General features: G+C 36.4%; 1 protein-coding gene across 1 annotated transcript in view; it reads left to right on the top strand.

Moving 5' to 3' along the window:
• LOC122918733 (complement receptor type 2-like) overlaps positions 1 to 12,967 on the top strand; it is a 173,475-nt gene that overhangs the window by 40,874 nt on the left and 119,634 nt on the right. Inside the window, exons 18-21 of the mRNA XM_044267508.1 lie at positions 2,355 to 2,360; positions 7,340 to 7,349; positions 8,427 to 8,606; positions 9,240 to 9,339. Of these exons, the coding sequence (XP_044123443.1) occupies positions 2,355 to 2,360; positions 7,340 to 7,349; positions 8,427 to 8,606; positions 9,240 to 9,339 (296 nt within the window). The remainder of the gene's footprint in view (positions 1 to 2,354; positions 2,361 to 7,339; positions 7,350 to 8,426; positions 8,607 to 9,239; positions 9,340 to 12,967) is intronic.

Here is a 12,967-nt window from a genome sequence, read left to right as displayed (position 1 = left end):
GCAACAGGTAAGGATTGAATCCAGAAATGAACGCGTAGGCTGACTCACAGAGGTAGTTATTTTACATACAAATTGGCTTATTAAACCTACGACGGTGTAGACTATAGGGCAGCTTCTAGCGCCCTCTTCTGGTCCTTGGGTGAGATGCGGCTCTGTTGCCCCGCTGTATATAAAGAGGGCTAGGTAGAAAGGAGGGAAGGCCAGTCGCTTTCTGTGATTTGCCACCTTGTGGGTTCAGATACGCTCAGATGAGCAGATTTATGGTTTATATTATAATTGGTTTATGGCTTATGGTTTATATTATAATTTATGGTTTATTATATTTATCTAATATAAATTTTATGATTGGACAAGTAACTTCAAAGCTTTTCTGCATAGAAGCAGAATGAAGAGAATTCTAATAAGAACATCTTAAGCAAATAAGAAAACAGCATAGCTGACAATACCTTCCACACATACATACACAGCCCCACACACAGGCATACACACATGCAGGCTCTCTGTCAGAGACATGAAGAGGAAGAAACATTGTCAGTCTAATTACAAGTGACCAAAAGTTGACAAAAAACAAAACCTCAGAAAGTAGCGAGACTGGTTGAAATGATAGCTTTCCATCCACTTGTTGTAAACAGAGAAACTCATCGTGACTATTATGTCCTTGTAGATGTTAATTAATGATTATGTTAAATCATCATGATTAGCAAAGCACTTAAAATGTTTATTTCATCTGTATCATATTTTTAAATTTCTATTTATATGTAATATAAATTACATGGTTATAAATAAAGACTAGTATAGATATTTAAATATATTTACTATTTTACTATACATAATATATTACCTGTAATATAAAATAGTTATATTTCTGTTATATAACAGTTTATATGTATATATTATGCAATATTTATTTAGAGGACATTATATATTATAATTCATTGTTATATAATTAACATATAATTGCATTAAATATCACACATAATAGCTTCATTAAGCTATATGATATGAATATAATTTATAGTATTAAGTTGGCATAGTTTATGTGGTTTGTAATTTATAATATACATTAATCTGTAAAATATATAATATGTATTGTAATATAATAAATTAATGTTTTATATATAGCATGCCAAGTTATATATTAGAATCATATTATTACATATTAAATTAGATTATGTAATATACCAAATACATAATATACTAATATTATGAATGTATAAATATTTTTAAACATCAAGCATAAATATATAAATTTTTTAAATTATGTTCGGTTAGACACTGTACAGTACATAATTAGTTTTTGATGTAGTGTTCAATCACTTATTAGCTAAGTATAACACACAGTGCTGATCACAACACTTGCCCTCCTCAATATCCATCACCCTGTAACCCCCTCCCCTCACCTTCCTCCCCTTTGAAATCCTCAGATTGTTTCCCCAGGGTCCATAGTCTCTCATGGTTCAACTCTCTCTCTGATTCTCCCGCTTTGGATTTCTCTCCCTTTTTTTATGGTCCTCCGTGCTAATGCTTATGTTCCACATATGACTGAAAACATATGACAATTGTCTTTCTCAGTTTGACTTACTTCACTTAACATAATCCCCTCCAGTTCCATCCATGTCAGTGCAAATGGTGCATATTCATCATCTCTAATGGCCGAATAATATTCCATGGTATATATGGACCACATCTTCTTTATCCATTCATCTGTTGAAGGGCATCTCAGCTCCTTCCACAGTTTGGCTATTGTGGACATAGCTGCTATGAGCACTGGGGTGCATGTGTCCCTTCTTTTCACTACATATGTATCTTTGGTATATATACCAGTAGGGCAATTGCCAGGTCGTAGGGTAGCTTTATTCTTAACACCTTGAGGAACTTCCATACTGTTTTCCAGAGAGGCTGTACAAGCTAGCATTCCCACCAACAGTGTAAGAGGGTTCCCCTTTCTCTACAACTTCAACATTTGTTTTTTCTTGCCCTGTCAATTTTGGCCATTCTAACTGGTGGAGGGCGGTATCTCAGTGTGGTTTTGATTTGAATTTCCCTGATGGCTAGTGATGTTGAACATTTCTTCATGTGTCTGTTAGCCATTTGTATGTCTTCTTTGGAGAAATGTCTGTTCATGTCTTCTGCCCATTTTTTGACTGGGTTATTAATTTTTTGAGTGTTGAGTTTGAAAAGTTCTTTATAGATTTTGGATATCAGCCCCTTATCTGTAATGTCATTTTCAAACATCTTCTTCCATTCTGTGGGCTGCCTCTTAGTTTTGTTGGCTGTTTCCTTTGCTGTGCAGAAGGTTTTGATCTTGATGAAGTCCCAAGAGTTCATTTTTGCTTTTGTTTACATGCCTTTAGAGATGTGTCTTGAAAGAGGTTGCTGCTGCCAATATCAAAGAGGTTACTGCCCATGTTCTCCTTTAGGATTTTGATGGATTCCTGTCTTACACTGAGACCTTTCATCCATTTTGAATTTTCCTATGTATGGTGTAAGGTAATAGTCCATTATCACTCTTCTATATATAGCTGTCCTATTTTCTCAGCACCACTTACTGAAGATACTGTCATTTTTCCATTAAAGATTTTTTCATGATTTGTCAAAGATTAGTTGACGATAGAGTTGAGGGTCCATTTCTGGAGTCTCTATTCTGTTCCATTGGTCTATGTGTCTGTTTCTGTGCCAATACCATGCTGTTTTGGTGATCACAGCTTTGTAATAAAGCTTGAAATCAGGCAACATGAGGCCCCCAGCTTTGTTTTTCTTTTTCATCATTTACTTGGTGATTCAGGTCTTTTCCTGTTCCATAAAAATTTTAGGATTTTTTGTTCCAGCTCTTTGAAAAATGTCAATGGTATTTTAATAGCTATGGCATTGGAAGTATAAATTGCTCTGGGCAGGATAGACATTTTAACAATGTTTATTCTTCCAATCCATGATCATGGAAAGTTTTTCCATCTTTTTGTGTCTTCCTCGATTTCTTTCATAAGTGTCCTGTAGTTCCTAGACTATAGATCCTTTACCTCTTTTGTTAGGTTTATTCCTAGGTATCTTATTATGTATTAAATCATATTATATATTATACCAAATATAATATATAGTATAATAATAATATCAATATATAAAGATTTTGACATTAAAATATAAAATTTTTAGAAGTGCATGCTCTTCTTTTTCTTTAACTGATAGAAGTGTTTAAATAAAACACTTGCAGATCTTTTCATAAAAGAGCAGAATGGAGATGGAGTGCAGAATGGAGAGCAGAGTGTAGTCCAGGTTGACAGTTTATGTTTGAAACAGAACATGGAAGTAATAAGTAGATTGTACTTCTAGCACAGAATAAAACCATCTGCCTTGAATGCACGTTTGAATCAGGAGTATTTCCAAGTGGACTCTGACACCCAAGACGAAAACCACAATGAGATGACAATATACACCCACTAGAAAAGCTAAAATGTTAAAAATTGACCATAGCAAGTGTTGGCAATAAGGTGAAGACTGGAATCACTACTCCTTGGTAAAATGATATAACCACTTTAAAAAGCATTTGGGAAATTTCTTAAAAAGCTAAACTCAAATGTATCTATGACTGAGAATTTTACTCCTAGGTATTGACTCAAGAGAAATGAAAGCAACTGACCACACAGAGACTTGGGCAGGATTTTTATAGTGGCTTTATTTGTACTAGCCAATAACTAGAAATAATCTAAATGGCACTCAACAGCCAAACAGGCAAATCAATTTAATGTATATTGGTACAACTGATTATCACCCAGCAAAAAAAAAAAAAAAAAAAAAAAAAGAAATACTTTTATATATGCAAAAACCTGGGTGAATCTCAAAAATAATCATTCTGTGTAAAAGCTAGACCAACAAAATGGGGGGAAAAAGTACAAACCAAGTGAGTTGGTTTATATGAAATTCTAGAAGATCAAATCAATCTGTAGTAAGAAGCAGGCCAGAGATCTCCTAGAGAAGGAGGTAGAGAGACAGATGGATTATAAAGCAAAATGAGAAAACTGTTGGAGTGATGGAAATGTTTGTTATCTTGATTGTGGTAATGGTTTCATGGTGCACACATGTGTCAATTTCACTCCACACTGTTCTCCAATGTGGCTGTACCAACTTGCGTTCCCAACAACAGTGTAAGAGGGATCCCCTTTTTCCACATCCTCTCCAACACACGTTGTTTCCTGTCTTGCTAATTTTGGCTGTTCTAACTGGTGTAAGGTGGTATCTCAATGTGGTTTTAATTTGAATCTCCCTGATGCCTAGTGATGATGAATATTTTTTCATGTGTCTGATAGCCATTTGTATGTCTTCATTGGAGAAATGTCTGTTCATACCTTCTGCCCATTTTTGGATATGATTATCTGTTTTGTGTGATTTTAGTTTGAGAAGTTCTTTATAGATCCTGGATATCAACCTTTTGTCTGTACTGTCATTTGCAAATATCTTCTCCCATTCCGTGGGTAGCCTCTTTGTTTTGTTGACTATTTCCTTTGCTGTGCAGAAGCTTTTGATCTTGATGAAGTTCCAAAAATTCATTTTCATTTTTGTTTCTTTTGCCTTTGGAGACATATCTTGAAAGAAGTTGTTATGGCTGATATCGAAGAGGTTACTGCCTATGTTCTCCTCTAGGATTCTGATGGATTCTTGTCTCACATTGAGGTCTTTTATCCATTTTGAGTTTATCTTTGTGTACAGTGTAAGAGAATGGTCGAATTTCATTCTTCCACATATAGCTGTCCAATTTTCCCAGCACCATTTATTGAAGAGACTTTTTTCCACTGTATGTTTTTTCCTGCTTTGTCAAAGATTATTTGACCATAGAGTTGAGGGCCCATATCTGGGCTCTCTACTCTGTTCCACTTGTCTATGTGTCTGTTTTTATGCTGTCTTGGTGATCACAACTTTGTAGTAAAGCTTGAAATCAGGTAACGTGATGCTGCTCTTTTTTGTTTTTATTTTTGTTTTATTTTTGTTTTTTGTTTTTCAACATTTCCTTTGTGATTCGGGGTCTCTTCTGATTCCATACAAAACTATAAACTCCCAAAATTGAACCAGGAAGAAATTGACCACCTGAATAAACTGATATCTCGTATTGAGATTGAAGCAGTGATCAAAAACCTCCCAAAAAACCAGAACCCAGGACTTGATGGATTCCCTCGGCAATTCTACCAAACTTTCAAAGAAGAAATAACATCAATTCTCCCGAAGCTGTTTCAAAAAATTGAAGCAGAAGGAAAACTTCCAGACTCTTTTTATGAAGCCAGCATTACCCTGATCCCCAAACCAGGCAAAGACCACACCAAAAAGGAGAATTTCAGATGAATATCACTGATGAATATGGATGCTAAGATTCTCAACAAGATCCTAGCAAACAGGATCCAACAGCACATTAAAAAGATTATCAGCCATGACCAGGTGGAATTCATCCCTGGGTTACAAGGATGGTTCAACACTCGCAAATCAATGTAATAGAACAAATCAATAAGAGAAGAGAGAAGAACCCCATGATCTTCTCAACTGATGCAGAAAAAGCATTAGACAAAATCCAGCATCCGTTCCTGATTAAAACCCTTCAAAGTATAGGGATAGAGGGAACATTCCTGAACTTCATAAAATCTATCTATGAAAGACCCACAGCAAATATCATCCTCAATGGGAAAAAGCTCACAGCCTTCCTGTTGAGATCAGGAACATGACAAGGATGCCCACTCTCACCACTCTTGTTCAACATAGTATTAGAAGTCCTAGCAACAGCAATCAGACAACAAAGAGAAATAAAAGGTATCGAAATTGGCAATGAAGAAGTCAAACTCTCTCTCTTCGCAGATGACATGATACTTTATATGGAAAACCCAAAAGACTCCACCCTCAAACTACTAGAACTCATACAGCAATTCAGTAATGTGGCAGGATACAAAGACAATGTACAGAAATCAGTGGCTTTATTGTATACTAACAATGAAAATACAGAAAGGGAAATTAGAGAATCGATTCCATTTACTATAGCACCAAGAACCATAAGATACCTGGGAATAAACCTAACCAAAGAGGTAAAGGATCTGTACTCGAGGAACTACAGAACACTCATGAAAGAAATTGAAGAAGACACAAAAAGATGGAGGACCATTCCATGCTCTTGGATCGAAAGAATAAACATTGTTAAAATGTCTATACTGCCTAGAGCAATCTATGCTTTTAATGCCATTCCGATCAAAATTCCACTGGTATTTTTCAAAGAGCTGGAGAAAATAACCCTAAAATTTGTATGGAATCTGAAGAGTTTTTTTTTTTTAAATAAACTATGGTAAGTGAGTTTATGGAGTTGATATTAATATACGACTTAGAATTTGAGGGATTAGGAATGAAGGAGGAAAAGAAACCAGATCAAGCTTTCTGTAGTGAAGACTCATATGTTTCTTTCTATTTCAGCTATTATCCCAATTTACATTTTTTACTTCTACCTCACAGTAAGAAGAAGACAAATTTGGGTTAAAATTCTGTTCTCGGAATCCAGTTTCTAAAACTATACATTGATATCTCTTGTATTAGCTTCTTTTTTCTGCTCTAAAAAATTACTACAAACTTAGTGGCTTACAACAATAGAAATTTACCCTCCTATGATCCCGGAGGTCAAATTCTCAAATGGGTCTGTAGGGCTGTGTTTCTTCTGGAGGCTCCAAGGGAGATTAGGTCCCTGCTCTTCTCGTCCAGAGGCTGCCTGCATACTTTGGGTCATGGCTCTCTTTCTCTACCTTGAAAGCCAGCACTTGAATGTCTTAAAATCTCCTTCTTCTATCTTGGATCCTCTGCCTCCCTCTTTTAAGGACCTTTGTGATTACATTGAGGGCCACCCAGATAACCCAGGATAATCTTCCCATCACAAGATTCTTAATTTAACTACATCTGCAAAGCCTGGTGCCATATGAGGTAACATTCACAGGCACCAGGGATTAGGGCATGGATGTCTTTGGAAGCCCCTTGTGTAGGCAACCACACATTTTCAAAGATTTTCAAAATCTTAGCTGAGCCTGCTGATGGAATCCATTACTATTAGGGTCCAGCTTAGTAAGAAATGTTTGTAGCCCAGCAAGAAGCAGGCAGGGTGTACACTGAATATGGCTAATGGGAGCATAAAATATATGTAGAATCTAAAAGCATAAATGATGGAACAAAAGACAGGGAGAAGTAAATGGAGTGAGCATTTTCTATGGTTCTTGCATTGCTGGAGAAATAATTGTTCATTGCATGTTAACATGGTAAGGATGCATGTCATCTTTAAAGGAGCTATGAAAGAATGTGTAACAAATAATCTAATAAGAAGAAATAACAATAGGGACTCCTGGGTGACTCAGGTGGTTGAGTGTCCAACTCCTGATTTCAGATGAATTCAGGTGCTGTTCAGCACGGAGTCTGCTTGAGATTCTCTCTCTCCTTTTCGCTGTGCCCCTCCCCCTGCTCACTCACGCTTGTGCTCTCTCTCTCAATCTCTCTCTGTCTTTCTCTCTCTTTAAATAAATAAATAAAATCTTTTTTCATTCTCGAAATGAAGGCAAAAGAGAAGAGCATAAGGAACATAGGAAAGGAAGGACAGATAAAAATCAAATAAGATGATAGATCTAATCATGAATATGTTAACAATTATAGTAAATATAAATAGACAATTCGACTTTACAGACAAAGATTAGTGGAGTGCTGCATTTCCCAAATTGTTGGCTGATGTGCCGTGGGAACCTCCAGGATCTCAGAGGAGACCCATGGGCTATTTTACATTTTTGGTGGAACAACAATTCTGGGTACTTCTCAGATACTGTGCAACAACTGTCTCCCAATAGGCCTTGGCTACATTTGCTTGCAGTAGAGTTCTTTTATTTTATCTTCAGTGGGTTCCTTTTGGTGACAATAAATTTTTGCAAAACTGGGTTTTTAGCAGTGACTGTGATAAAAGCATCAAATGAAAATTTTTGTAGAATAAGAAATGAGGTGGTGGATTACAATTCGACTCTAAGGTTTGAGAAGATGAGCAGTGTTCAGCATCCCACTATGAAGAATGGTGGACAGGATCGCCTCAGCTGGCGAAGTGGCTGATTTCGGTTCATATCATGATTTCAGGTTCCTGGGATCAAGGCCTGCATTGGGCTCTGTGCTCAGCAGGGAGTCTGCTTGAGATTCTCTCTCCCTCTGCCTCCCTCCCACTTGTCCATGCTCGCTCCCTCTCTCTCTCTCTTGCTCTCTAAATAAATAAAGCTTTAGAGCAAAATGAAAAGCTCATGTCTATGTTCACTAGTAAGAGATGCAAACATTTTAACACTATTAAGATGTTCTGTTTCTTTGATCGCATCTATGAAGCACACTGGAGAAAAAGAGGAAGTAAATAGAAGTTTCTTCATTAACTTGGATGTCACTGTGGTCTTGACCTCCAGGTCAGTGCAAAACTCCGGAGCACCTTCTATTTGCCAAGCTGGCAAATCCTACTGATGAGAATGAGTTTCCTATTGGGACATCTCTGAAGTATGAGTGCCGCCCTGGTTACTCTGGGAGAGGGTTCTTTATCACCTGCCTATCCAACTCGGTCTGGTCAAGCGCTGAAGACAAGTGCCAGCGTAAGTACCTCTGGACTGAGAACTCTGTGTCAATCAAACATCCGTAGAGCTGAATCAATTGTTCAGATTTTGGAATCAAGACACATACAATTGTTAAATTTGCCTCAAGTAGAGTACATGTGACAGTTATTCTTTCTGTCACATCTTCCTACTGCTCTGACTTGCTGGCACCTCCATTACAAGGTCACTTCATGAGAAATGACCTTCACAAGACACAATGCAGGAGAAAGCTCCATTCAGTAGGGGTTTCCCATTGTCACCATTGAAACTGCGTCACCAATGACTCAGAAAAGGGAAGAAAATTGTAGGTGGGGAGAGAATCCTGACTTCGAGATCTCTGAATAAGCTGTTTGGATGACAAAATAACCACTTCGGTAATAAGTAAAGTTTGCATTTTTCTGGGATGCACAACACAGGGAAAAGATCAATTAGGAGGGGAGGTCTTTTTTTGGAAGTGGAGCTTAGTAAGTGGCTGACTCTGAGGCAGTCTTGTTAGTTTCTCCGAGGTGGCAAGATCTGCGGAATGGCAAATACTTTTCAGGAAGCTCCAGCCAGGTTGGGACCTTATGTATTACTGAGAGAAGTTCGGTTTCTTCTATACCCAATCCCCCAATTCTGCTTCTCCCGCCATAGGGAGATCGTGTGGAACTCCTCCAGAACCCGCCAATGGCAAAATGATCGTAAACGGAGATGCCCGGTTTGGGTCAACTGTTAATTACGTCTGTAATGAAGGGTGAGTTGGCAGCAGATCATTTGGGTTGACAGTTCCAGAACTGTAGCACCAATCTCTAAACAAGAGTCTTAGAAAGTCTTCCTGTCCATTCAAACCATAGCAATAAGATTTCTAAGTAGATGTGGTGGCTTGAATCCAGGTGTTAAACTACATTTGAAAAGACTGAACAAATATTTGAAAAATAGGAAACACCTGTATCTGTGCTAGAAACTTGGGGGTGGGGAGGAAAGATGTCTATGGCACATCAAATTCATGCACCCAGAACCAAGTGAAACGTTCACTAAATAGGAAGGACCAGGTCTCTAAAGAAGCAAATGGAACAACCATTAGTGGCTCCATGCATATATTCCCACCCCAAAGCAAGAAGAGCTGGAGATGGTGGACTCAGAAGTGGGAAAGAATGGGTTGTTTAGGCTGATGGAGCCCTGAGGTGCAGAGGCAAATCTTGATTGTTATAGCCCCTCTCCAGAAATGTGCACGGTGCAGAAATTTGCTGTGGCTCATCCTTAAAGGAGATGACCAATTCAGGAAAGAAGTAGGGAGACTGCTTTACTTTTTGATTTTTTAAAAACACTTATTTATTGCTTACTTAAAAGACATATAATATAACATAAGTGATCATTACAATCAGGAAGAAATAAAGTGAACTTCAGGGTATATGCTATCCACATTAGGAAACATTTCTAGAACCTTAGACATCTCCACTGTGCCTTTCCCAGTTCCCATTCCTCCACCTACAGAATCTCTCTGGAAATCACTGTCCTGAATTCTAGGTCGTTCACTCTCTTGCATTTGTTTTCCATTTTCTCCCATATATCCCTACTCAGTTTAGATTTCGCTTTACATATTTTCAGCTTTATATAAATGGCTTGATATTACATGTGTTTCTCTGCAGCTTGCTTTTTCACTGAGCATTTTGTTTCTCACAATTATCCATGTGGTTGTAGTTAATTCAGTTTCCCTTGGGAAAATATTTCCTTGAATGGATATACCACTACTCATTTTCTCTTGGTTGTTATATTTGGATTGTTTCTCAAATGTTTTTCTTTGTTTTGTTTTGAAATCATAAGTATTCCCAATATAAATACACATGTCTCCTAGTGCCCGTGTGCAAGTTTCTCAGGGACAGTGGTTTTCACACTTATTTTGTTATGATGCACAGCTAAGAAATATATTTTACAATACATATACATACTCATACACACATACACCTCACACACACATTTATATAAATTAAAGTACCAAAAACTTCTTACCATTTCTAATTAACAGCATACTAGAGGTTCAAGCCAGGAAAATTGATCATGAAAAAGAAATAAAAGGCATCTAAATTGGAAAGGAGAATCAAATCAATCTCTGTTTGCAAATGATGTGTTTTGTATAGAAAATCCTAAGGAATGAACACAAACACACACACACCCAAAACCCATTACATCTAACAGATAGTTCAGCAATATTCACATATCAGACCAACATGCAAAATTAAATTGCATCTCTATACACTAACAATGAACACTAGGAGAATGAAATTAAGAAAGGAGTTCCACCTACAATAACATCAAAAAGAACAACTTAAGTTCAAAATAACCTGAACTAAAGAAATGTAAGATTGTACACTGAAGATTATGAAACATTGCTGAAAACAAAATCAAAGGGGATCTAAATAAATGAAACCACATCCTATATTCCTGGATTGGATGACTTAATATTGTTAACATTGTAACAATATTGAATATTACAGAATTATATAATATTGATCTCACCAAGTTGATGTACAGATTTAATTCAATGCCCATAAAATTCCAGCATCCTTTTGCAGAAATCAACAACTGATCCTAAAATTCTTCTGGCAATGCAAGGCACCCAAACAGTCAAAACAGTCTTGAAAAAGAAGAAAGTCTCACTTTCAACCTCACTTTAAACCTACAGCAATCAAGAATGTGTGGTACTGGCCTAAGGACAGATGTATAGATCAATAGAATAGAAATGAGAATGCAGAAGTAAACTCACACACTTATGGTCAACTCCGTTTCAGCAAGGGTACCAGGACAATCCAATGGTGAAAGAATAGTCTTTTCAACAACTGGTCTTGGGGCAACTAAACAACCAAATAAAAGCACACGAAGTAGGAAGAATGAGTATCATGAATTATGTTAACAGATTAAGCCTGAAATGTTTGAGTAATCCCACTTGGCCTAGAAGTATAATGAATATTTTCTCTGCATTGCTACATTTGTTTTAGAAAATCTTCTTTCACATTTTTTCCTTTTATTCTCATAGGAATGATAGGCTTAATAATGTTCCATTCTCAACCTGTCTTTGTCTGGCTTTACAACCAATTTATCTATATAAAATGAGCAGAGCACGTTTCTTTTCCAAAGAAGGCTGGATCCCTCGATCTTTTCTTCCAATTTCTTCTTGTACTTCTGTGTTCTTTTAAATATATTTGAGGCTATGTAATTAGGTGCATGCAAATTGAATACTTCCAAGAGTATTAAAACCTATTACAGTGGGTTGCTCCTTCTTTCTAATGATGCTTTTTGCATTAAAGGCTATCTTATGTGTGCATTTATACTCCTATTATATATTTAATATAACTACATTGCTTTTTGATTATTTACCCACTCTCTTTAAATCTTTTTACTTTTTACTCTCCTATATCATTCTGTTAGGTGAGACTCTGATAAATAATCAATAGTTAGATTTCCTTCATCCAGTTTGATAATGTCTGCCTTTTAACTAAGGAGTTCAATCCATTTGCTTTTAATGTAACTACTAATATTTCATATTAATACCTACTACCTGATTTAGTGTTTCTATTTACACCAATTTTATGTTTTCACACTTCCTCAGCTTTTGTGTCCATTAGGTTTTATATTCTTATTCCATTATGTCCTTCACTAGCTTGGAAAATAGAGGCTCTATTTCTATTTATTTAGAAGCTTACCAGGAAATTTTAACTTGTATACTTGAAAACTGTGAAAGTTAATCCCTACATTTATCTCCCTGCTTGCAACACATTTTTACAATTTTTGTAAGAAAATTTCAACAAATTTACATTTGAAAATATAGTCAATAGTACATTGAATTTATGTGATCCCATTCACTTATGAATTTGTGTAATCAATATAGAAAGCTAGAAGTTAAGGAAAAAATGTAAAAATGTAGTCCAATGACTCAATCTTGACCAAAAAAGAATGGAGAAAAAAAATTCATATGGATCTTAATGGATTTAACAAGTAGGGATAAAAATTTTTAAATATAATTTCCAACTGAACTAACAATATAGAAAAATTAATCCATGTAGGAGGACAGCCAATGTTCTTGTTATAAGTATATCTATACAAAAGATTGAAGGATTGACTCTAAGCCCCTGTCACCCAAAGGATGGCTCACAGAACAGCAAGGTCAGCATCTCCTGGGAGCTTGTTAGAAAAGCAGAATCTTCATACCTACTGAATCTGAATCACATTTTCACATGATCCCTGCATGATTTTAAGGCACATAAAACTTTTGAAAGGCCTTCCCTAAACTAGAACAGTGCTAACTTCTGTAAGAAGGAGTTTGGGTAATTTTGTTTTTCATTACTGGGAGTTCTGTACTCCCAGAAGGTCCCCACTTTTGACTA

Source organism: Neovison vison, chromosome 10 (genome assembly GCF_020171115.1).
Source record: "Neovison vison isolate M4711 chromosome 10, ASM_NN_V1, whole genome shotgun sequence".
Classification (NCBI taxonomy): domain Eukaryota; kingdom Metazoa; phylum Chordata; class Mammalia; order Carnivora; family Mustelidae; genus Neogale; species Neogale vison.
Note: the sequence above shows the minus strand (reverse complement) of the source record. Positions and strands in the feature narration are given on the sequence as shown.